This window comes from Euprymna scolopes, chromosome 2, assembly GCF_053919585.1.
Source record: "Euprymna scolopes isolate OS-2025 chromosome 2, ASM5391958v1, whole genome shotgun sequence".
In the NCBI taxonomy this organism is placed as follows: Eukaryota; Metazoa; Mollusca; class Cephalopoda; order Sepiida; family Sepiolidae; genus Euprymna; species Euprymna scolopes.
In genome coordinates this window covers 35005252-35032902 of record NC_136483.1, presented here as the reverse complement: position 1 = coordinate 35032902, position 27651 = coordinate 35005252, and the positions used below count along the sequence as shown (strand labels likewise).

At 34.2% G+C, this 27651-nt stretch overlaps 1 protein-coding gene across 1 annotated transcript in view; it reads right to left on the bottom strand.

Annotated features, from left to right (window-relative positions):
- The window catches only part of LOC145290906 (uncharacterized), a 53435-nt gene that overhangs the window by 18643 nt on the left and 7141 nt on the right, over window positions 1–27651 (bottom strand). Inside the window, exons 2-4 of the mRNA XM_080136524.1 lie at window positions 16013–16130; window positions 8534–8704; window positions 3873–4079 (exon numbers count right to left, since the gene is read on the bottom strand). Of these exons, the coding sequence (XP_079992650.1) occupies window positions 3873–4079; window positions 8534–8704; window positions 16013–16130 (496 nt within the window). The remainder of the gene's footprint in view (window positions 1–3872; window positions 4080–8533; window positions 8705–16012; window positions 16131–27651) is intronic.

Below are 27651 nucleotides of genomic sequence, written 5' to 3'. Positions count from 1 at the left end.
GCTTTGTTGCATCGATCGAGGTAAAGTCCTGTGGCATAAAGAATCGCATCAAGTACTCTTTCTCTGGATTGCCGAATTGGTTCACCAAGTGGTCCAGATTTCTGGACCCAATTCTTGTAATCTATATGACATCGATACAGAACTTTCAAAAACCATGTGGTGACATTAATGTATGAATGGGTGACGCAGATGTTTGTTTGGTCCGATGTGGTAAGTGGTTTTTTAGTAAGCCCTTGACAAACTTCAAAGTCTCCTGCTTCAGTAGGCACATCGCCCTCTTCATTAACCAACTGTTCATAAAGCTTCCACGTTTCCTCTGCAGACCTTTCAATTGGAAATCCTGCAGAAACTTTTTCGCAATCTGTCCAATCTTTCATTTGACTGATACAAAGGATGCAATCAGCTCCACCTAAACCAGATATATGTCTCTTGAATTTGAGATCTTTCATTGAGTCATGAATGGTTATCTTCACATTAACAGCATTGTCCTCCTGATATTTCACACACACACCTTCTTTCAGCTCAGAGCGTGCCTTGTCTGTTATGGGTATTACGAGATTCAGGAGATCCTCATCAGTTTCAGACTCCCTGATTAGAAACAATGGTCGAAGTGTGCGGCATGAATTTGGTGTATGGTTGATCCACAATGTTTCGACTGTCTCTTTATTCCGCAACACGAGCTTCAGTGGTATTATACTGTACTGAAACATATTTTCCTTACTCTCCAACATCTCCTTGATGTTCCAAACCACCTGCTGTCCTACACCATCACCTCCATCTTTAAACGTCATTTCCAGCTCACCACCACAAAAATCAATGTTCTTCTCCTTCATAGCAACTTTCAGAACCGATTCCACTGTCATTTTCACCAGCTCCTTATATTGGACTTGAACACCACGGCCATCAAGCACTGGTGTGATCACAGGTCTCAACTTCTTTCTTGCTTCAAGCAACTCGTTACTGGTGGGGAAATGAATACCTTTCGTAGCTAAGAGGTGGCGCATTTTTCTCATTTGATCTCTGCTCAAGGTCAAACTATGCATCAATGCAACTGCTTCCTCGTTGCTGAAAGATAAGATGTGGCAGATTCTTGGAATAATTCGTGTCCAACCCTTGCGACGCTCTTATTGGACTGAAGGTTGATACGGTGAATTAAGTACCCAAGCAGTTGAGTTGTTGACAGTTCTGGGAATTCCCTCTGAACACGATCATCAATATATTTCAGCAGTTCTCTCTTTCTTCATTTTATCACCGAGATCAGGAAAGCTCTTTCTCCGCTTTTTGGGCCCTTCAACAGTAGGTGCCTTGTCAAAATGGTACGCATCTGATCGACCTTGTAGAACAATGAAAGCAACACCTTTCTTCCCATGTTTGTCCTTCAGACGATTGAACTGAGTCCAGCAACTTTTGAAGGTTTGGTAAGCAGCACAATCAAGGATGTTGCTCTCGGTACGGAACTGGTTCTCAGTGACACCAAAATCAAGACCTTTGTGTGCAGCAATGAACTCGAACACTTCATGTTCGTTTGTGGATACAGTTGCGTTATCTTCCATTTTGACTAACTATAAGAAAAAAGAGAATCTGAGGATTAAATAGAAGTCACATGATGCAACAAATATGATGCAATAATGAATCTGATGCAATACAAAGTATGATGCAATACCATGGGAACATTGATGTTGCAATAGTGTGCATATAAATGTATGATGCAATAGCAGGGAGTATTATCCAATGAAAGGTATGATGAAACACCTACTCTCATGACATCAATTTCAAGTCAAGAGCTGGAGGGTCTTGGCTCAATTATTCATTGCATTAAGAGTTTCAATCCACAAATATACTGCTTTTTAGAGAATTGAAAAAGATTGTACGGATGTCGAGATATGTGAATTAAAAGTTTGCAATAATGCCCTTTATTCTACACCTTCGAATTTTCAAATATGATTTCCTGAAAATGGCTACAAATGGAAATAAATCAACTTAAAAGCATGTTTTAATGGTAGAAATTGGCTAGGATGTAGCTAACAATATTGTTTAGAGGTTATATTGATTATTCTTTGAGTTTTCCTTTTTTTTTTTTGTGGAAAATTTTTGTCTTTTAGGGGAAAATAGGGAGGAAATAATGCTATTTTTGTCAGATTTTAGAGAAAAATTCCCCAATTTCTCCTTTTTTACATTGCCTTAAGACCAATTATCCTCTTTATATGCTCCTCCCACTCTCTTAAAACAATCAGGAACATGTTAAATCTTTTTTTTTGTCCCTTAGTGTAATTTTTGGGGATTTTTGCTGCGTTGAGTTATTGGAGCTCTGATTTTTTCATCCGAAACCTGTGACATTGGCTCTGAAATTGATCAGCAATAAACTAAAAAAACGGCTAAGAGTCACATCATAAAACTGACAGATTCTGAAAGTGTAAAGATTGTACTTTCAGAAAATACTATCTTTTGATATGTGAGGAATAGCCGTTTTTGACTTGTTTTGGATTGAAGGTCCGGGTTTAGTCAATTTCACCCCCCCCCCCGGAAAAACAGCAATTTATATGTGAATTTTTCTCAAATTTCTCCGTGAAATGCTGAATTTTTCATATACTCTAATCTTTTGAAAGCAATTATTCTTCTGGTATGATCTCTTCACAACCACAAACCCATAGAAAAAGAATAAACTGTCTTTTATAGCAATTTTTGACCATTTTAGGGTATTTTTTGCAAACGCTTGGATTTAGAGCAGCAATCTCTTGGTTACAGTGCGCGCATGAAAGTTTTCGCGATCTAGGCAACTTCAAAATATCATAAAACAACTTCTAGTTGAGCTCTGGACTTAATTTTTTTTTTTGTTTTTTTAGGAAATTTAATGCAGATTTGGAATATGCTAATTGTGAACAAAAATGAGAGAATATTTTTTTGGCCTATTTTCACCTCTGGGCCCACTGTGTGATATAATCACACACAAGTCCATCGACACTTGTGAAAGCAGATGAAATAGTTAATTATCCAACAGAATTTTTGAATTCATTAGATTTGCCACTGCATGTACTGCAATTGCAAATTAGCATACCAATTATCATGTTGTGAAATATAAACCAACCCAAGCTTTGCAATGGCACATGGCTTGCAGATAAAAAAAATTAATGAACAACATCATAGAAACAATAATCTTAGCAGGACCTTTCACAGGTGAAGATGTCTTCATCCCACGCATTCCTATGATTTTACTGGATACGCCATTTCTCTTTAGGAGATTGCAATTCCCAATTTGATTGTCATTTGCAATCACCATCAACAAAGCTTAAGGACAATCTTTACAATTGTGTGGCTTACATCTACATAGTTTCTCACATGGACAATTTATGTTGCGTGTTCAAGAGCCAGCAAACCAGAAAATCTCTATATCAGCTTAGAAAATGGAACAACTGAGAAATTAAGCATATAAGAAACATGCATTTTCTCATTTTGGATTTTTTTCCATTTCGCCAAATAGAGCCACAGCAACGCGTGGCAGAGTACAGCTAGTATAACAAACACGAAATCTGCATTAATCAAAATATATTTAAGCATATGACCGGCAATGCTGGATGGCCTTCTAGTATATAATAATACATAGCATCTAAGAAAAGTTTGATAGAAAAATAAGTTAATTTCTGCCAATCGATTCTTATTTTTCACATTCTTCCAGTATGTTAATATTAGTTCAAATTATTTACATACCTTTCAGTATTTTTAAATTTTTTACAAATCACACTCAAAATATTCAAAAGGGAGAGAAAAAAAACGGCTAAAGCATGTAAAAAAAAATAAAGGCATGAAAAGTTCAGATCAGCAATTTTACAGCCATGTCATAATTTTGTTCGACAATCAACAAAAAAGTTTCTTACGTCTGATGAAGAGCTCTGTGTAGTCAAAGTAGAAGCTGAATCTGATGAGATGAGAGAGCTGCTGCTCAAATAATGTGAATGACGTAGTTTAAGGGCCAAGTCCTGTCGTTCCAACTCTTGTTGAACATGAAGGTTGCACTTGTAACAAAGACGATAAATCTTTTCCAAATGTTTTTTGTAATCATTCACTTCTTCAATATAGTTCGACTGCCATAGAAAAGAAGAGAGCATTTTTTAATTAAATTTGACCATTTCAATCAGAATTTTTTTTTTAATACTCAGAAATGTTCAATTGTTATATGTGGATTCATTAAGTTATCGGACCTTTTAAGTTCAATAACAGTTTGGTTTAATTGGCTTGACACAACTGCAAAGATGAAAAACAGTGTCCTGTTCTACGAAAATAACTTCTGTCACATCTTGGAGAAACCACTTCTTCATATATGTGTTAGGTTAATATGGTAAAACATGAAAAGTTAAATGATCGTCCTTTTTTTTTTTTTAAGGATAAAAAGGATAATTAACCAGATTTCAGCGATATCTAGTTAGCCATAAAGATTGGAGTGTCTTTCAAATATTACACCTATTATCTTATGTATATTGGCATTACTGATGTCTCCATTTTCAGTATACTGTGAAAATCTACAGTAGAAGGATACATTTTATTTCTTATTCCATCAAACAATTTTTAGTAAATAGATCTTATAACCAAACCACATTTTTATATATCTTGTATAAATGAATACTCTGACTATCCTATAAAATAATTTTGCTCAAATAACATCGTATTTACAAAAGAATTTGGAATATTTTTTGTCATATTATTCAATTTTTATTATGTGCTCACATCTATAAAGGTAATTTATAAAATATAGAAAAAATAAATCCTACAACTCATTCACAATTAGTGAAATTCATTAAATCAACCACTATGTTTCTCCAATATGTTATAGGAAAGACTAAATCAGACGACTAATCATGAAAGTCTCCAGACATTTGTTGGATATTAAAAAGATCTTTTGCCAACAAGGAATACTTAATTTAAAAAAAAAATAAATCTGATGTGCAAGCAGAAGATTTCTAACCAAATAGACTGATTAAATAAACATGAATTTCAATCGAGAACTGAATTTGGGAACTAATAATTAGAAACAGTAGATTAGAATGGCAGTAAGAAAAATTGCGATATGATGAATGGTAAAAAAAACCCCAAAAAACTATGGTGTAATCATTAAAAGAATTGACTAACAACCAATTCTTATTGACAATCTTCGGGTTTAATACTTACTACAAATGATAAATTAAAACTTCTGGTGATAGTCAGCTAACACACTTCCTAATTCCTGGCATAGCATTACTGCACGTGGTGACAAGGCAAATCAATTCCTTCAGTTTTATTATTCTTCAGTATTTCTATTGTGACATGATTTATTGAAATAAAATACAAAAGGACATTATTGAAAAGTATATAATAAAATGAAGAGAAAAATAACACAAGTATTCATTATTTTCACTTTTAATAAACTTAAAACAAGTTATTTTATTTGAAATTTTTAAGAAATATATGCTTATGAAAGTATAAAAAAAATTTTAATTTTAAAAATAGTTTATTTGAATTTATATAAATGTTTATGAAAATATAAAAACGAAATTGAAAAATAAAATTTCAATGATAAAAAAAAACGTATCCAATACATAATATTCAAAATAGTTTAAGAATTTTAAATATGCTTTCAATAATTCTTTTACAAAAAATAAAACCAACTTCAATAATTCTTAATTAAAATAAGACCAAAAAACCTTTTCAATGATTATAAAATAAAAAAAGAATGAGTAGAAAAACAAATATATGCACAGGGGAGATAGAGACAGGAGAGAAAAAAAAAAAAAAAAGGAAAGACCTGATTTTCCTTTTCACCACTTCCGGTAGTACTAACACCGGAAATTAGGGAGTATGTTAGCTGACTATAACCAAGCTCCTCTCTGATTATAGCTGAAAGGATGAAAACAATCTGCCCTCTAGATCAAATAAAATGTTTAGTTAAAAATTCTGTATCGGTTCTAGAGTTTGACACAATTCACCTCAATAAAGTTGGATGTACATTAGGCAAAACATTGTGAATATAGCCGCACCAAGAGGGGAATAGTAATCCGAACAATCCAGATAATCAAAATTGTCTAAAAATTTTCATAACATCAAAATACTTTGTCGAATTCATTTCAATTTCAAAAGTTCTTTTTGTTATTGATTCCATATTTTAAAATAAACAAGAATTTGATTTTAAAAACAACCAGACATTTTTTATAGCTTTGTTCTTTCTAAGATAACTTTAGAACTATGTTAGAGCCTGTTGCATATTTTTAACCCCCACCCACTATTAGATTTGACCAAATACATTGCTGTTCAAATTTATATGAAGAGCAGTAAAGTAGTTAATCCTGTTAAACTTGTGGACAAAATCCAAGCAAGCTTTGGTAAGCTTCTGTTTTTGCTGGATATCATTTTCAGACAACTCTACAATGAAATCAATGATGTAATTTAAAGAAGAAAAAAAAAAAAACTGAACCGAGGAATCATCTCATTTCTGAGATCATGCCCAAGAAATCATTTCAATAAACCAACATGATATTTCCATTTGAACTACAGTCTCTTACACAAATCTACCAAAAATTAAAGCTGGAAAGATTTTCCCTCACCAAACTTCTATTTTTTGTATTTGACTAACTGGATCTTTATTAGACATGATGTAATAACTTGCTCCGACATGTTTTGCATATAAAGTATCAATTTTAATGGGCATTTTTTGTTTTAATCCAACAATATGATCAAAAAGTAAACGGTTCACACTGCTGCCTTTTTATGAATAAACTGCATGAAGGTCAATGATCATGACTAAATTATTTTAAAACCTCATAGTTGAAGGGAAATAACTCCTACCAATTCTTCTGACATTTACATTTTGAGTTAATATTTCAGTATTTGTATACATGACGATGTTGTATCTAAATGGATGAATTGTATTAATCTTAAACTTATCACTTTTTTTTATTATTAAATAATTTAACAATTATGGTTCATATAGAACAAATGCACTTTTAAAAAACAAAATCTTCAAGTAATAATACTAAGTTTCTTAATCTATCTATAACTATTATAAACATTGGTAATGGTGCATAAAAGGAGACACTAACTTTCAAACGCATCAGAAGTTGGCACCCATGTCTAAATTGAGGTATGGAAGCACAGAATCAATACAATTTTCAAATACATTTTATGTTTACTTTTTTGCCCCTTTATAATAAAAATATATAAAAATATGTAAAATTTTTTTAGCAATTATTTTTTAAGCGCACATATATAAAGATATAACATTAATTAAATTTATTTGAAACGATATACGATTAAAAACAAAAATAATCGATAAAAAAGTTTACTATTTTATATATATTTTTATAAATTTAAAAAATTTAATATATTTTTTCAAACATTTACTTTTTTTTTTTTTGGCGTCACTGATTTAAAAATAACTGTTTCAACAATACCATCCACTAGATTCATACTTTTTTGTTTGAAGTTAGCGTTTTTTTTTTTTAACATATGTGAAATATTCACATTTTTAAACTGTTAAACTATTTTCTGTTGCACATTACTGTAAAAAAATGACATTCATATTTTTTCATGTTTCTGTAAATATATTTTTAAAATATCTATATAGTTTAACAAAAATATATAACATTAACTTAAATAAACAGTTATTTGAAAAGACATGTGATAAATAATTGATAAAAAAAGTTTATGCATTTTATATATTTTTATTATAAGGGGGTGAAAAAATAAAATATAATTGAAAATTGTATCGATTCTGTGCTTCCATACCTCAACTGAAAGACGCGGGTGCCAACTTCCAGTGTGTTTGAAAGTTAGGCTCTCTATTCACAATTACTTAAACATTTAATATAAAAAAAAATAATTTTTTTTACTGCTTAAAGAATTAAAGATTTAGAAAATTTGAAACAGGATATATAATGTTAAGAGTAAAAACTTATCAATAATAAAAAACATTTCACATCAAATAAATGATATAACCAAATCTAGCACAGATCTTTGTTAGCCACTGTTTTTGTGCTGATGGTTTGCCACATTTAGAATCTTCAAGTGAGGTGGTGGTTCCAGAAAATTGGCAAAATTTTTTAGAATAGTAAAACGTTAATATTTTTGTTATTGGTTTTCTGTTTTTTAAGCAGATCAACCGTTTTTGGGTTATTTATTAGCAAATTCAGTTCTTGTAATTTTTTTATATGCTTCCATTTAATAACTTCAACTAGTTATTCCAGATGTAAATTGATTTGTATGGCACTGGATGCAATTTCAGGTCATACCAACAACTCAATTCTGTTTAAGTCTTACAAATACGATCACTGTTCGATTAAGAATAAATCTAGGAGTAACTAAGAAGTTGCTGCATATTTATCAAAGACCTAAAATAGAGACTACACCATCAGGACACTTCAATTTAAGAATTCAAGCTTAGAAATATGAATAAAAATTAAAGATTCCATATAAAAAAAAAAAAGCTGAAATTAATTCGAAGAAACTTTTTAAAATTATAAAATTAAAATATTGCAATAAATTTTTTTTTTTTAAAACGTTTGATAATTACCTCAACAAAGGGCTTAAATGCAGTCAGTTGTTGCATCTTCAGAAGCTGTCGTTCGTTACAAGCATGACAAAGACCGTTGGATGAGCCAATAAATTCTTGCTTCTTGCAAGAAATTGGCCGATTCAACTCAGTCGTCCATTGGGCAGGGATTGGTTTGTTGTAATCACCTTCCTAAAAAAAAAAAAAGTTTATAATGAAGGAGTGGGAGATGAGAAGGAAAATACATATACACTTATTGACATAAAAAAAAATTTCATGACAAAACAAAATTCATTTTAATATTAAATATTTTATTTTCCCCAAAACAAGTCAACAAATTTGGTCTTTCTTTATTCCCTGTAAAAGTGGCCGATATATAAAATTATGCTTTGTTTAATGAGATTTCATAAACTAGGGAGATAGTAGTTTTAAAATAGGCAGATAAGTTAGGGAGTTGTGATGAAAAGCCAATGTAAAATGTTAGGCAATTATGAAAACTCAATTTGGACAGGATTGTAGACTCCTTTATGACGGAGAGCAAAATATCTCAAAGAAAATATGTTAAGCGACAATGGCTTCCTAGATATACCGAGTGTAGAATTAAATATAAGAACCAAAAATTATGAAAAGTAGAGGAGTGAGAAGATTGAAATATTAGTAAGAATAAAATGACTTTGCTTTGGTGTATAGTTTTCTATCCAAAAGCTGCACACGCAAATTTGTTTCAGCAGCAATTTAAGCTAATCTTTGATGTGTTTTCAGAAAGCATGCATTTTTTATTTTTTTCCATTGTATCCAGCTTGAAACTTAACAATCATTAACGTGCAAATTCAGGGAAATTTTCAATCAGATGTACTACCAATAATGTTCACCAGGAAGTCTTTTTCATATCTTCATAACATTTATTTCAAATTTTCCAGTTTTGTTTGTTAGCTACATTTCCCGACTGTTGGAAAACCACTTGTCTTCAAGAATTCTGGTGAAAGAACTGATCCATTAAATTATCACCCCATTAGCCTCCTCCCGCTTTTCGACAAAATATTTGAGTCCTTAATTAATCAAGCCCTAGTCCAACACCTAACAGCTGTTAAACTCCTGACTGACAAACCATATGCATTTAGGCAAGCCCATTCCACAGCAGATATCTTAACTGTAATCTCTGAACGTATATACCGTTCACTGGACAAAATAGGGGAGAGTAGAGTGGTAGCCTTCGATATATCTAAGGCTTTTGACAGGGTATGGCATGATGGTCTTCTAAGGAAAATTAAATCATATGGTATCACTGGAAGAATACATAATGTAATTAAATCCTTCTTAAGAGAAAAATCCAAGTTGTCCTCGATGGTCGTACATCTAAACAATAGGATATAAATGCGGGAGTACCTCAGGGGTCTATCCTTGGACCTCTATTATTCCTGATATTCATAAATTAGCAATATACATGAAAAAATTGAAATAGCTTGAAATATTTCAATATTGGTATGCATAGAAGGAGCTAAGAAAGAATCTTTTTAAATTTTTAAAATCTGATTAAAATTAAGGAAGTTATGGCTATTTTTGTGCCTCACACGTTTGGATATTTTTTCCTCTTTAAGACCATATGCGTTTCGTCACATTTTTTACACTACTTTTTCAGTAAAAATGTCATATCTTTGTTAAAACACAAGACTAAGAAATGAAATTTACCATATAAGTGTATTTTTGTACAAGGAATCAGAATATGCAACTGAAAATCTCCCAAAGTTTATGGTTTCCAAATAATCTGCAGTAAATGTGCATAAATATGCAGCAATTCCTTAAAAATGCCATGTATCCATAAACAGAAAAGAAGTTGGAGAACTCAAAGTTGAATTGTAATGTGCTTTATGTACAAAAAACTTAAATCTAAACATAAGACCATTTAAAAATGAATATATTGCAATATTTCTTTGGTATTATTGTAGATTAACACCTTCTGTTTAACCCCACTCAACTCCTTCTGACCACCTCTCCAAAATGTGATTCTACCTTTTTAGGAAATTATGTATAAAATGCCATGAAAAACTTTAATGAAAGATAAACAAATTATTTTAGAATTGAATGTAAAATAATTTCCTATTACAGGTCATTCTAGCATTTTAGGGCAGTTAACCGTTTTTTTTTCTATGGGAAAATATGCATGCTTTTTTTTTTTTTTTTTTAAGATGATTATGTGTAGTTTTAAGAGGGTTTCTATGCAATGAGAATATGGGGAGGGTTGCCATTCGGACTTTGAATTAATTGTAGGGCTAAGGAAAATTATGTGTGAACATACTGAAAACTTGACAGAGACAAAGATAACAAAAACAATATTAGAGGGGGGAGCGGTTAGTTTCACAAAAATTTAATGTAAAATAATTCATCATTTCCTGGCCATTCTAGCATTTTAGGACAGTTAACCAATTTATTTTTATGTGTATTTTTCTTTAAGGAAGGATCTATTTTTTGTTTGTTTGTTTTAGATGCTTGTATATGGCTTACAGAGGTATTTTGTTGGGGGGGGGGGCTTGCCACTCGAACTTAGTGTTATTGTTAGGGTTAAAGAGTGTTTTAGGAGGAGACTTGCCACACATAATTTGTATTAGAGGTGAAGTTAAGAGAGCTTTTTTTCAAAGAGAGCGTTCAAAAATTTGTTGATTTCTATTTTCGAGGTTGAAGGTGTTAATTCCATAGGCCGTTTATACTACGCTGGGAGTAGGTTGTAAAAATATCTTTCGCTTAATAAGTAGAAAAAAAAAATAACGAAATAAAAAGCTTCCTAATTGTAGTTTGATGTGTTTTCTAACTGCTTTTAAAATTTCAAGAATATTGATAGAGATTTTGAGGGTTTGTATTACTATACACATAGATTCGAAAAAGTTGTCAAAACACAAATATATAACAAATAAATGTTATCAAAAGCAAGTTACTTTTCTACCTAACTGGATAATTTTTTAGTGTTTTTATTTAATGTAACATGTTTATTCAGCTTGAAAAGTGTTTACCGATGTTTTGGAAAATTTAAAATGGCGCCCGGCCGCCCGACTCAAGTTTGGGGAAAAGAGTTAAAAATAAAAAAGTAGACAAAATACTGCTAGAAACTCACTCAATATATGTTACCGTGACGTAGGCTGACATATATTCGGTGAGTTTTTAACAGTATTTTGTATAGTTTTTTTTTTATTTTTAACTCCTTTTCTCAAACTTACCGTGTCAAAGAGAGTCGGGCCAGGCGCCATTTTTAATTTTCCAATACATCGGTAAACACTGTATGTTTTTCGAGCTGAATAAACATGTTACATTGAATAAAAACACAAAAAATATATCCAGTTTGGTAGAAAAGTAACTTATCTTGCCTTTGATAACATTTATTTGTTATATATTTGTTTTTTGACAACTTTTTCGAATCTATGTATAAACGAGATTTTGATACTTATTTTGATTTTGAAAAAAAAACATTTGTGGCTGTTCGCAGTAAAACATTGTTTTAATTCGTTGTTCAAAACTAATTTAAAGAATAAAAGTGCATGCAAGCTATATATCTACAAAAGTTTTTGTTTTTTTAACCATGTTTTTAAATTTGACGAGAAATGTGAGAAATTGCAACAGATTCATAATGCCGAATTGGTTGGGATTGTTGTTATTATACATTCTGAAAACCGAATAGTTCTAAACTAATGTTATTCTGATAACAAAATAGCTTTAATTAAACATAATAACATTTATATTCATATTTTCATGTTTTTCTTAATTCGTTCTTGAATAAAAATTAAAGAACGCGTGTTGTTTACACTGTGCTGTGCTATGGCTGATTCTACAGGCTGGAGCTGCTGCTGCTTCTAGTAATACTAACTTCATTTGACCAAATTCGAGAAATAGAAACAATTTTTTTTTTCGGGTAGGTCCTTTTGAACAGCGAATTAAAACTCAAATGTAAATATGCTAAAGCCTTGGGAACTTTTGGGGCTAAATGGAGAGGGGGTGGATGATGGACTTTCTTTTCTTTTTTTTTTGCATGGTGCAGAACTCAAATTTACATATATTAAAGCCTTAAACTGCACCGTTTATTCATTTTCACCAGGATTTGACATCCCCTGGGGACTTTTGGGGCTAAATGGGGGAAGGGGATGCTGAACTTAGTCATTTTTTTATGCCTCGTTCACTGTGCACTTATGGGAGACTATGCATGCTTCACTTGTTCAATCTCAAAATAGCAGAATTACATTTTGAAACTATAAACATTGATTGCAGTTAACCCAACAATTGCTTCCCCGATGTCAGTTTGCATTTTTCAAATATTTTTTCATTCTAATAAAAAATGTCCATAAAATATAAATTCTGAAACTTTTGACTGCATGTTAAAACATGTAACATTAAATTTTTTTTTTTTTCTTTTTTACTTCAAAATTTTTTTTCTGAAACTTCAAAAAATTCTCAAGCAGATAAAAAAAATGTTGCATTGTGATGCTAAATTTTTCACTGAAAGCAAAAAACTTTTTCAGAATAATTGAATTACTTTATCTTATATTTCATCTTTACCTGTTCTGACATTAGTAATAGCGAACCAGCCTGTTACCATGTAGATGATATAATTATCACAGACTTTTCTTTTGAGCTATGCTCAAAGCTCAACACAAATATCACTACCGGCCACTGAATGTGTCTTATTAATTTCTGAAACAGGCGTTCAGTGCTGAATTCTTTGGTTGGTTTCAATAAAAAGCGGGTCAATGTTGGCAGCTGGTTTGGCTGCCCCATACCCAGCATTACAATCTTCAAAGGAAGAAAAATAAGCATTACCACTTCCTTTCATAGGGTAAACAGGTTTACTGTCTGTTGCTTGAGGCATTCTAATCCCTGACTGAATGCTGAGAGGAAGGTGGGGGATCCACCAGAAAAACTCATAGAATTGACAAAAACCATAAAATACAGGGTGACCCAAGAAAAAAAAAAAAAAAAAAAGCTAAATGGAGGCCATCTAGAACATATGCTGTAGAACGGAGAAAAAAAGGCCAAAGACCCTTGTGCTTTGATGTGATGTTTTGAATATAATAAACTAGTTATGACCAAAGTTTCATTTCATTCGGATAAAACATTAAGAAACGGGGCCTAATTAGAGTTGGGGCCCGTTTTATTTGGGTCACCCTGTACTATCAAACCACATTAATCAAAAGGAAATTGATTTATCTTTTAAGTTTAGCAATATTATTTTTATATATAGTTCATTTTTATGTTTATTAGCAATATAAAAAGAAAAAAATTGTGAAACCATTTTTTTTCAAAATCCCACCCATACACAGTAGAGATCTAGATGCAAGAAAGCCTTCTATACTAATAGTTTTTTTTTCCCAGAACTGCTACACTTTTGAACGTCCTTCTGGGTTTCTGCTTTCCCAACAGTACTGATATGCAGAAGTTCAAGTGTAATGTGAACAGACATCTTGCTGCTCAACTCCCTCCATCATGCCCCTGCAACTTATGCCCCAGATAGTAGCCAACTACATCAAAGTGGCACTATGCGTTGTTTGGGGTGAAAATTGAATAAAAAAAGGTTTTGAATGTTTTTTTTTTCATGTCATTATCATAAATATATGAAGTCCTTCAAAAATCTATGCGAAACACTCAACATGAACAAAATTTTACTGGTAAAAAAAAAAAGCTTAGTATTCAAGTAGCCTTCTTTTGACTATCAAAGAGTTTTGTGGTTCTTTTATAAAATAGCAGCTCCTTCAAGAAATACTCTTTTGCTTAGCTTTAAGATACTCAACTTTAGAACTTTAATTCTAATCAGAAATTACTTTCTAGTAACCAATCTAAAAATCTATTTTCTTTAAGTGTGACCATCCTAATATAAACATACACATATACATACTAGCTAGACACCAGGCATTGTCCGGTCGTACAATATGCTTTAACATATTTTCATTTATGCAGATTGCGTATATATTATTATAGAATCAATCCTCTACTGATTATTCTATATTACAAGGAACAATTTGCCGGTGGACTAATTCACCAAAATATACAAAAATAATGATAATTGTTGTTCATCAAATTCCGTCTGTGTTTGTTTACAATATCACGTCAGCTGATAGTTGGGCTTTACGACGAATGCTCTGGATTAATGTTTAGCTTGAAAATATGTAAACAAAGAAACTATTTGCTGTGATTTTAAATGGTACCTCTTCTTTCATCATAAATTAAACTCATTAATAAGAAAACAATTAAATAAAATGATGTACACCCGGGTTTGAACAGGGGATCATTCGATCTGTAGTCAAATGCTCTAACACTGCTATATCTTCAGACGTCAATAATTGTTTTTTTAAGAAGAAATCATTTACTAAGATGGTATTATCTCCCTTGTCAGTATAACATACAAAAATTCCCCTGTGAAAATTTTTCTTTGTTATCTATAAGAAAACTATTTTTAGTATCAGATTTTTTTAATTTTTTTTTTATTTTCCATACTTAGTAGATGAATTTCTGTACAAAACATATCTAAGAACACTGCCAGAAATATAAATTGCCTTTCTGTGAAATTTGCAAAAGATAAGCTCAGCTATTTGGGAACCCATGAGGAAGGAACTCTCACACAAAGTGACTTTTATATAAGAGTGAAGATAATTACTCACTATCATTAAATAATATATACAGATATTTTGTTTTATATAATAGTAAAGATAATTACTCACTCTACCACTAAACCTAGATCCGAGTAGAAAGTACTGTCCCAACAAAAAACCGCTTAAAATCATACATGATTGTCTAAAAAACAGTCACTTAGCTTTATATAAAACAGCATTTATGTGGATGATAAAAATTTTATTTTTGGAAGATTAGATGAGAGTGATTGCAAATTAAACAAATTTAATTAGAAGGTCAGTATGTTAGGAGGCGCTTGAATGCTGAACTATCTTCTTTTTCCATGACATTTACTAGCAATTTTTACATAAAGCAACAAAATTTAGCATTTTATCTTCAATAGTTTTTTTGTAGAATTTTATCAATAAAAACAAAAATGTTGACTCAATATTTTTAGGAAAATGTTTTTATTTTTCAGCTTCAAATGTTTATATTTCAAAAAGTTACGGCTGAATTTTGTATAATTCAAAAACTAAAGTCTTAATTTATATCTTGTTTTTTTTTTTTTTACTGCAAAATCTAAAATAGTTTGTGAACATTACTACTTTTCATGTTTCTGATATGAACCGTAGAGACACACAGAATGTGAACATAGTTAATTTTTTTCTAACAAATTAAGCGTCTATAAATGTGTTAGAAAAAAATTGTATCAAAAAATTTAAAAAAAAAAAAAAGAGGAATAAACAGAAAATGTGAAAAGAAAACTAATATTGAACATGTTAACCATTCTCAATGTTTGTTTAGAATTATTAGATAGGGATAGTGTTCAGTTCAACTGGAAAAATATTACAACTTTAACTTAAAAGAAAAAAAAAAAGCTTGAAAGGTAATATTCAATGTTTGGAATATACCTACCTTGGTAAATCCATTGTATTGTTCACAAGATGGACAATCCCAACTATTACGGTTACCAAAAGAAACAGTGGTGCGTTGGCCACAGAACCAGCAAGTCACTTTCAATGGAAGTTTAGCCCTGTAAGAATAAAAATGTATGCATTCAAATTTTTTTATATAATACACCATCACATATAATTTTATATACCTACTACTGGAACTAATGCACAGACATTGCCGAGATAAATTCAAGAATTGAAGAAAGTTGTGCTCTCACCTCTGAACCCCATCTAAGTATTTTACTTTAATTACAGATTTTAAATTCATTAAAAATATGAATAATTAAATGTTCATAACTACAGGAGAGCATCTTTACAATAACATCCATAGAGGAAGCGATAGTTTACGGAAAAAATGGATTGGAAATAATGACTAAAGAAATGAAGTAAAGACTTGTAGTCAATCTATACTATTAATAAAATTCTAAATGTTTATTTATGTGTGTGAGTATATATGTTTTTGTGTGTGCATATATATGTTTTTGTGTGTGCGTATATATACCAATAAAACTTTCGTACAGATGCACTGAATTGAAAAATTCTTTTTTTCCCTGAAAGGTGGGAGTCCCTAGATTATCCTTATCTATATATGCTTGTAACTAACAACACAGAGTCACACAAAAAGCCCAAAATTAGGGTTTTTGGTCCATTTTGTGCAATTGTTGAAAAAGTTACCTGCCTATGTTAACGGAATTTAGCACTGTCTGTATACAGTCACAGTAACATCTTTTGGCATACGGACAGGACTTGTGGTGCAATATATAAACGCGTCTGACTACGGATCAGAAGATTCCAGGTTCGAATGCTGGCAAGTTCGTAATAATTTTAACTATCATTTTTTATCCCATGTTTACTCATTAACCTTACCCTTAATTAGGATATTTTTGTTTTTTCAGTGATTTTGTTTTGTGCATATGGGAATTTCTCATACTCTCAAGTTCACACGGTTGATGGTAAGACGATGTTGAGTGTACTCGATTTTGTGTGAGTCGGTGTTGTGTGCTGACATGGTGCAGCCGCTAATTATAAATGTAATTTAAAATCTTTCACAAGATATTTTGGCACTTCTTCAGAATAAGAATGAAAATCATAAGCCAGAAAATTGAATTACCATTTAAAAAAAAAAAAAAAAAAAAAGGTGGTGGGGGGGCTTATCTTTTGGCAATTTTTTTTTTTTTTTCTTTTTTATCGACACTCTTCCATTAGTAAATGAAAAATGTCTTGTCAACCTTTATATTTTAAAATATAAAACAAGAGAAGTCAAATTATTTAAACAATAAAAGGTTTAATAAGTAAGTGAATTTAATTTTTTTTTCTTTTAGAAATTTACATTTCATTAAAATATTCTGTGAATGAAACAATTAAACATTTCTTTTGGAACTTCTTTGTACAACAAAAACAAAAAAAGTGAAAAATTTATTTAAAAAAAAAAAAAAAAAAAAGTTTAACTTTTTAAAAAAAAATCCTTTGAACCCTAACTTAGTAAACCCACTAGTTACTCAGAGCTGTTCAACTAAAGGACTGTAGGGGCTTTGTCGACATTCACCGATGCCTGGTATCACAGTCGTGACGTGAGCATAGGTAAATGTTTCCCAACCCTAACAAAAAATAAAAAGGTTGTCAGAAACAGCATTAAGGTGGAGGCGATTTCGAAAGTTCAATAAATGACATTTATTTAATAGAAATAAACAATTACCAAAATTTTACTTTTTTATATATATATTTTTTTTTACATAGTCATAACCACTTATCAAGGCCAAGAGACCACTCGAGGATAAGGGTTAAGAGTATACAGTAGTCAATTGGAAAATATGGTAATCGTTAGTAATGGAAATTCGGTAAATTTGTTAACTTAAGTGGAATGGCTCATCAAGAACTTGTTTACGTTAGACTTGAAGACAGGCGTGCAGTTCTAAGAAAGAAGCTTTGTTCATGGAATTTACATTTAGCTTTAGGCACGGATAAAGAGTGGGGGGAATTATTGATAGTATTTTCAGTTAGACGAGTGTTCTTGTGAAAGTTTGGCGAGGGGGGACCATAGATTGAAGCTCAGTCAAACACTTGACATGAAAATAACGATAAAGCAGAGACAAACTTGCAACATCTCTTCTGTGAGAAAGAGGTTGCAGGGAGGAGAAAAGGACATCTTCTATGAGGCTACAAAGTCTATTTTGAACCCTATCAAGGCAGGATAAGTCCTTTCTAGCAGCTCCTGACTAGATGTGGCAACAGTACTCCATCCTTGGATGTACCTGGCTCTTATATAGATAGAGAATTGCATGAGCAGTGAGATATCTACTGGATTGATAGAAGGATACAACCATTTTTTCAGCGGCCTTGGCAACAGATTTGATTTAGGTGTTCCATTTAAGATCAGAAGTAAAGGTCAAGCTCAGAAGCTTGTCAAAACTTGAGGCCTCCCCAAGACGAGAGTCATTCATTTCAATTGATGCCAGATGGGGATCAGAACGTTGATGATGTAAAGATAGAAGCTTGGTTTTAGATGCATTAAAAGTAACAAGCCACTCCTTTCCCCATTGTACCACGTGCTCAAGATCAGAGGAGAGAGAATCGGAGAGAACTTGGTCATTTACTGTCTTAAATGTGCTACCATAGATGGAAGTGTCATCAGCATAAATGTCTACGAATGATGTAAGTATGTGATTTGGAAGATCATTAATGTAGATCAGGAAAAGAGTTGGGCCCAGGATGGACCTCTGAGGAACTGCAGCATTAATACTGTGAACTTCTGATTTTTGTCCATCAACTACTACTCTTATGAACCTATCAGAGAGAAATGATTTAATAATTAAGACATTTCCAGCTATACCATAGCTGGAGATCTTGTGAAGTAAACCACCCTATCACAGGCCTTTGATATGTCAAGAGCAATTGCCCTAGAAAGGTTGCCTCTGTAGAGAGATTCGCTAATCCTATGAGATATAACTGTAAGCACATCTGCTGTAGATCTAGCAGAACGGAAACCATATTGCATGTCACTAAGAAGGTTATTTTTGCAGAGATGGTTGATTATTTAACACAGATTCCAGCAACTTACTCATGACGCACAGGAGACTTATTGGCCTGTACTGAGAGGAGAATGAGCGATCACCTGAATACTTAAATACAGAGCATACTGATGAGATTTTCTAGGGTGATGAGAAGCTATTCTCCTTAAGACAACGTTTAAACAGTTTTGTAAGTATGGGCGCTAGTTCTCGTTAAAGTTTTTTTGAATACTATAATTGAAATACCATCAGGGTTGGTCGGTTACTTTACTGGAATCAAGGTTTTTGATTAGCTTGGCAACATTACGTACAGATATTTGTATATCACATAGTGTTTTCTGATACAGGAGGTTGGCAGCCTTGGTCGCAAAGGGTAGAATTAGCTGCAAAGTTCTTAGCAAAGAGTTTGGTATAGAAATAAAGAGGTAAATTAAGATATTAAATAAGAATAAACATTAAAGGACGATAAGTATATAATTATATAATAAAAATAAATATAGAAATAAACCAATGGTAAATGTTATCTTACGCTACAACAGAACACTGACCACTCTAATTTGTTTTTGTTGTTTGTTTTTTTTAGGGGTATTCGAAGTCGCTGACAATGAATCTGATAATCAAACCTGCCGCAAATTTATCATTTGCATGGTATGAACCCCTAGACCTTGGGACTATTTTGTGCCATTTCACCACCTTCGGTACTGTTTTTCTTACATGATATGTTTGCATGCGAACGGGCATAGTGGGAGGTCTTATATCGCGTAGGAATCTTTAAGCAGTCATTTCAAATCAAGTTAAAAACAAAATGTTTATTTTTTTTTTCTTGCATAGTTTTAATGCTTTTTATTTGATCTAAAAGAATTTTTCACAAGCGGTTTACAAAAACATAGCAAACATTTTTATGTTTTTCATTCTTTTTTGAGGATGGGGGTATTCAATTATAGGACTTGTGTAGTTTAACAGGTGCTTCTGCAATTTAATTAACTGTTTTTCCCTAAGTAACGCGCCGACATTGACCATTTCAAAAAAATTCTGTTTACATTAGGGGCGCCCCCCCCTCCCCAATATAAATAGAATTTTTGTGAAATGGTAAATGTTGGCGCGTTACTTAGGGAAAAACAGTTAATTAAACTGCAAAAGCACCTGTTAATGGAATACCCCACCCCCAAAAAATGAACAAAAAACATAAAAATGTGTTTGGTGCTTATGTTTTTGCAAATCGCTTGTGAAAACTATTTTTGATCAATTAAAAAAGCATTAAAAACTACATAAAACAAAAAAAAAACATGAACCAAATTATTTTTATTTATTTTTTAAACTTTATTAGAAAGATTCCTACGCGATGTGATAAGACACTTCACCACGCCCGTTCGCACCCCAATGTATCATATAAGAAAAACACTACCGATGGCGGTGAAATGGCTAAAATAGTCTCAAGGTCTAGGGGTTCATACCATGCAAATGATAAATTTGCAGCGCATTTATCAGATTTGTTGTCAGCAACCTCGAATACCTTTAAAAAGCAAATTAGAATGATCAGTGTTCTGTTGTAGCGTAAGGTAACATTCACCAAACCAATTTATTTAGATTTAAAAAATAACGTTGCTAAAAATATTTTTTTAAAAGTCAAATAAATAGGAATGAAGGCTGAAAATTTAATCAAAGATTTATTTTTAAATTTCATTTAGAAATAAGAATATTCTAGAAAGTGAAATAAAAATCAGTTAGTGATTGAAGCTGCAAAAAAAAAAAAAAAGTTAAATTTTAAAGAGTTATTAAAGAGAAAATAAAACAAAAAAATGAATATCAAAAGATAAAAACATGTTATTCCCCTTGAAATTTGATGTTATTGTATTTTTGTTGAATTAATCATGACTTACTTTTTTATATTTTTTAACATATATAATAACTCTTAAATTGATTGTTATTAATTTCATGGTGCAGGTTTAATTCATGGTTAAAATATTTGTTTTGACTTGTCTTCAATGGAAGAAATTTTATGAAAAAAATCAAATCATTTTCGAAATTTCCTTAATTGTATTTCCACTTTTTCGCTGTATCAAATTTTTTCGCTAAACAAAAACTTTCGATTATCTAATGGTATATTTCAAAACAACAATTCCACGGGAATCGGAATTGTATTTGGTATCAGAATCGTTAATCAACATTTTCCTTGAATAGAAAAATATTTAGGAATCGTCCTAACACTATTAATAACATGACATAAAACCTATACTTTGACAATTCATTCAATTGGCATTATTTAGGGGGTAGGGATTTAACACAGATTGCAGTTATCTTCCCTGTTAACTTGCAATTACTTCAAAAAAAATTTCATTAATAATTTTCTACTTTCCCAAATTTTTGTATTTTTTGGAGGTTTCACTACTGTTTCAATTTTAGTTTTTATTTTGTACTTGTGCAATTTAGGGCCATGCTATTTTTTTATATAAGATTTTCATTAAATGCAATTTTTACAGTACTTTTTGTTTATAAAATTGTTGGGTGAAAGTGAATTAAGAATGGGATTCAAGATAATAGCCTCATAATTTAGGCACAGGCTGTAAATTGCAGAAGTATCAATCTTTTTCCAAGAAATTAAACACTAAACAAGATATAAGAAATTAAAAGTTAACATTAACTTTAGAAGAATCCTAAGAAATTGTTGCTGGCTAGCATGTCAAAACAACTTATTACATAAAAACCGGGATAAAATTAACTTTTAATATATGGTTTATGTATGGAAAATTGTGTCTAGCGAAGGGTTTGGTTACTTACAAAAAAAAAAAAAAAAAGGTTAAAAAAATGGCAAGGCAGTTGTTTTTGTGCTGGACAGTTATCTGTAAATAACGCAGACTCTCGTCGTTCCTATGCAAATGAGATTATATCAGGTGCATAAAAAGGGCTGTGGAGGAGGCAGGTGGGAAGAATGCATGCTATGCACACAGACACATGCAACAGATCACTTTAAGCTAACTCGAAAAATTGTAGGCAACAAAGAATACAATTTATTGAAGCAACTTTCAAACAAGAAGCTATTTCAGTTGTTTTTGGCGATGGAAGTCAAGATTTTTTGATATCCAGCTGATTCTGGAGTTTAGTAGTGCTGCGACCGATATACCCGTTGTTGACCGGATTGAAAATGTGTAACATGCGTGAGCTTTGCGCTATGAAAAATGTTGAGTATCTCCTGCTATTAAGATTGCCTGGTCTACAGGAGTTCCGGACATATACAGGTAACTCAGTAAGGAGCAGAACAGATCAAGCAAGCCCTCGTAAGTGTGTTACTGATGCCTTTAATGCATATGACCAGTTCATCACTTGACAACTTTGCCCAAATGAGACGGGGAACAAGTTTTTTTGCCGAGCTGCTACATCTGACTCAGTTGATTGGGGTCCATTGCCCGAATGTTGGTTAACATGCACATTCGTCTATGGACTACCACAACCCGTCATCTACTACGTACCTCATCTAAGATGGTAAGAATGAATGCACAACAACTGTTACCCTGAACGCGAACTGTCATGACTGACAATGAAGCCCCCACAGAATTAACCGCTGCTTCTGCCAGACTGACACCTTTAGAATCAAAGGCGCGTGATGATGATAGAAAAATTGCTTGCTACAGATGTTGTGGTCCCAACGAAGGACTGCTTACAGAACCGTCAAGAGAGGCCAGATAGTCGAATGTGAAAGGTTCATCATGAGATACATTGTTTCAGTTGTGGCTGCCATGGACTGCATCGCAGTGCCAGCAAAATGCCAAAGGAGAGGAGGCATCAGCATTAGTCTCATCCCTGAGCAAATGAAGATCAAGAAACTCCCACCCATCCACACATGTAAATGCACAGCGTTAATCAATTCTAGTGACACTGGTGAGTAAAGTCACGTGTCGCTTTTGGAAACCCGAGTCCTAACAGTTGATGGAAAGGCCTTTGCTGAGGCCTTAGTTGTAAATAAACAGTTATTGAGCTTCCATCTACTGGTGGGGATCGATGTGTTCAGAAACTGTAGCATATATCTGACAGAATCAGGTGAAACACGTTTTGGAAGCTTGAACAGATGCGCTGCCACCTCGATCGGTGAACCAGATTTTAGCACGACGTACAACTGCAGCAAGCATGGAAATGGATGAACGGTCGATCCCCTGGTGAACCGACTATCAATATGCATAAATATGCAATCCCTTGTCATGCCAGGGATAACCGAGAACAAGTTCCGACAATGGCAGTAGAAAGGATGTTACCAAACTTGGTCCACCCACGGGTCTAATTGCCTTAATGGTGGTCATGCAAGAGCAGAAGCAAAAGGTGCGTCCGATGCTTGCCTAACACAAATTGAATGGTTTCGTTGATTTCTTTCAATGCCAATGCAAAAGTTTGCACACAAAACAGAGTGGTGGCGACAATGAGTCAATGTGTGGCTTATGGATCTGCAAAAAAGCATATTTTCAAATCCATGTGGACAAGGCGCTATAGGATACTGTAGGTCAGGAACTAGCTAGGTAGGAGCTTCTACGTGAGGATAGCAAGTGTTACGAAGGCCAAATAGTTAGGGGTAGGCTTAGGAAAGTAACTAACAAAGCTGTGAACTCTGATGCAGACACACATAGAGAGGTCTCCATATGTGGCTCAGTATATAGCTAGTGTCAAGCACCAGGACGGATGCACCCAGAGGTCGATTCGGGGGATCTGCGAGGGATTTGAAGACCATTTCGAAGAGCGTTTCATACAACATCTTGATCTCCCTGTCCACGAATTTGGCTGACTTTCGCCACCTCGAAGCAGCTAGAGTGGTTAGTTGCGAGGGCAGGATAACTGAGTGGGAGGTTCTGACCGCGCTGAAGCAGGTCGGCTGCAACAGATCACCGAGACTCAGTGGTCTGCCTTAAAAATTGTATTTGAGATTGTCGGCTATGTTGATACTGATTCTGACAGATGTGTTCAACCACTGGTTTGATGAGAGTTCCATCCTGAGTCAAGTCACCAAGGGAGTGATCACATTGCTGAAGAAAATGGACAGGCATGGCAGGGAAGAATTAGATGATTAGAGGCCCATAACGCTGCTAGACACAGGGCTAAAGATTTGATTGAAGGCCCTATCGAATGGCTGCAGATCGTTATCAGTGAATTGATCGAACCAGAGCAGAACTATGCCGTGAAGGGGAGATTAATTTAAAACAACTTGCGCCTGATCCATAGGATCTTAGAGGGAGGGACAGAAAACACCACAGAGGCTGCGCTGATCAGTCCAAAACTTTCAATAGAATTAACCATCACTTCCTGGCATCAGTTTTGAAGTCCACCGGATTCCAACCAGGCTTCCGTGAATGGATCTCTGTACTGTACCACATGCCGACAGCAGTTATACAGGTAAATGGAAAGCGTTAAAAATCTTTCGCTCTCTGCCAGTCCATGCATGAGGGCTGTCCACTGCCTCTCCTGCTTATGTCCTTGCGTTGGAGCCACTACTTCGCAAGCTGTAGCGGGAAGAGGCAAGTCCTGTCCTGTGCGAGATCGCTCTGCTGGCGGATTGAGAGCCAGAGTTTCCACATTCACTGAGGATGTCACCATTTTTGTGTCGAGCTACCAATACATTGAGGTGATGATAGCAGCACTTACACAGTAAGCAATGATCACTGGGGCCAAAACCAACCACAGCACGTTGACCGGTCTGCAGCTGGGAGCCTGGAGAGGCGGCAACTCCCTTCAGCTGGACCGACGGCCTGGTTCTGATCCTCGGCGTGTAGTTCAGATCAGGTCTCCAGCCGGAAAAGAATTGGTTGGAGGTAAAGTCAAAGATCGAAGCTGCGGTTGACTCATGTGTTCGAAGGAAACTATCCTTGAAGGGTAGAGCGGAGGCATGCGCCACCTACGTCTTTCCGCTCATCCTTTACGGGCTGGCTGTACTTCCTCTGCCTGAGAACTATCTAAAATTATATAGATTAAATTGTCCTTACTTCTTTGAGACAAATGGAAACATTCGGTTTGCAGACATGTCTGTGTTCAACATCCATGATGGAGATTCGCGAATGCCCGACTTGAGGTGTTATCGAGACTCTGAGAGGCTGACTGTCCTGAGCCAAACCATGACAGTCTGAGTGGAACCCCACAGTTGAGGTCGCTTTTCCCAACCTCATCCTCGACCACAAGGTTGAGGCGCTTCGAAAGCCATGGAGTAACACACAGAGTGTAGAGCTGCACTAAGAAACCTCCCAAGGTCCAACAACTTTTCACGGCTAACTCGAAAGGAACTCTAATGATCTTCCAAATCACATCCTTACATCATTCGTAGACATTTTTGCTGACGACACTACCATCTATGGTAGCACATCTAAGACAGTAAACGACCAAGTTCTCTCCGATTCTCAAGTTTTGACAGGCTTCTGGGCTTGACCTTTACTCCTGATCTTAAATGGAATACGTACATCAAATCTGTTGCCAAGGCCGCTGGAAAAATGGTCGGATCCTTCTATCGATCCAGTAGATATCTCACTGCTGATGCAATTCTCTATCTATATAAGAGCCAGATACGTCCAAGGATGGAATACTGTTGCCACATATGGGCAGGAGCTGCTAGAAAAGACTTGTCCTGCCTTGATAGGGTTCAAAATAGACTTCGTGGCCTGGTGGGAGATGTCCTTTTCTCTTCGCTGCAACCTCTATCTCACAGAAGAGATGTTGCGAGTTTGTCTCTGCTTTATCGTTATTTTCATGGAATGTGTTCAACTGAGCTTCAATCTATGGTCCCCCCCTCGCCAAACTTTCACAAGAAACACTAGACTAGCTGAAAACATTATCAATAATTTTCCCCACTCTTTATCTGTACCTAAACCGAAACATAGATTCCATGATCAAAGCTTCTTTCTTAGAACTGCACGCCTGTGGAATTGTCTTCCGTTTTCCTACTTTCCAGCTGTCTATAATATGGTTGTCTTCAAGTCCAACGTGAACAAGTTTCTGAGGAGTCGTTCCACTTAAGTTAACAAATTTACCGAACTTCCATTACTATCGATTACTATATTGTCCTTTTGACTACTCTACACTCTTTAACCCTTATCCTTGAGTGGCCTATCGGCCTTGATAAGTGGTGACGCCTATGTAAAAAAAAAAAATTAGCGAGGAGGACCAGCGCCGACCCACTCGTCAAGCTTCTAGGGTTGTCGAAGGAGGAGATCTGCTCCTGGTGGAGCTTGGCGCCAGGTTCGAGTCATCTCAATTGAGTTTTCCTTAACGTGGTGATTGGCCCAGAAGCGCGTTGCCTTTCAATGCCATACTAGAAAAGTGCCAGATTAGTGAGGTCGTCTGAATGTCCCCATTGCAGGACCCCAGCTGAGGAAACGCCTAAACATGCGTTCTTCAAATGCAGTGGACTCAGACGGTACCGGGCGTATGTCAACGAGGTGACAGCTCGCATCGATCCCAAGCAGCCACACCTACATCATCCACAACACAGAGCCGTCGTGGGACAGGGAGAGATGAATGGTGTTTCTTGTAATCTTGGCTGTGGCCAGAATGGTGATATGGAGTTCAAGAGAAGCGCTGGGTGGAATCTTTTGCCGATCAGGATATGGTCTTCTTCCTCAAGCATCAGCTGAAGGTAAAGATCAGATGTGATAGGAAAAGATGCTTATGATCGAAGATAGATAAAAATAGAGTCTGTGCATGCGTAGAGGTGCCAAGTTGGAGTTTGTGTACCTAAAAAAAGCATAGCATGAACGGATCGAGATCCTGTCACACTCCAGACACCTAAAAAGTGCTTAGACTAGGTTCCTAGCTAGCCGAGTGAATGGTCTCCACCCCCGATAGGAAACCTCCATGATGCCCATACCCCAAGTTTTTCGTCCCCAGTCACCCCAATAAGTGATCTTGAAGCAACTTCATATACTCACCACCAACCCCATTTTCTTTGATCCTGCCTAGAATTTAACCCCATGTAGAGAGCGACCTGCTTGTTTTCAGCCCACACCAAGCCGTAAATAGTGGGCGTTCTACCACCTAGAAATGGTTGAGAGAGTTTAACTAACATTTTGATTTTACTTTTTGGTCTTTTTTTCCCCACCCCAAAGCCAATGAAATTAAACGATTTTCATTATAAAATTTCATGTTTATAAATTTATTTTATTGTTTGTTAAAAAAAAAATTTAAAAAAAAAAAAAAAATATGATTTGGGAAACTTAAGTAGGACGACCCCGTGGTGTGCTTGAGGTATTGTGGTGAAGGAGCTAGGATCAGCATAGACTAACAAAGACACCTCCTCCTCAATTTTGAGTGGCCTTGTGCCTAATTTGTTTTTACTGTCTTGTTTTTTGTAACTTGTCATTAAAAAATAAAAAATATAACTCAAAAACACTTCTCCCTGCCACATATTGGCCTAGACTCTGAACAGAGTATAAGCACTTTTTCTTCAATTATGTGGTTTTATTTTAAATGGGGATTTTTAAAGTTTAATTTAATGGTGCATCTACGTTATAGCAGTATTTTTTAATTAGCATTTGAGTTAAATTCAATTTTTACTGTGTTTTTGTTTATTAAGTGAAAGTACAGAATAGTTAAACATCCTCTCCTTCGCATGTTAAGAATGGCTTTCTAA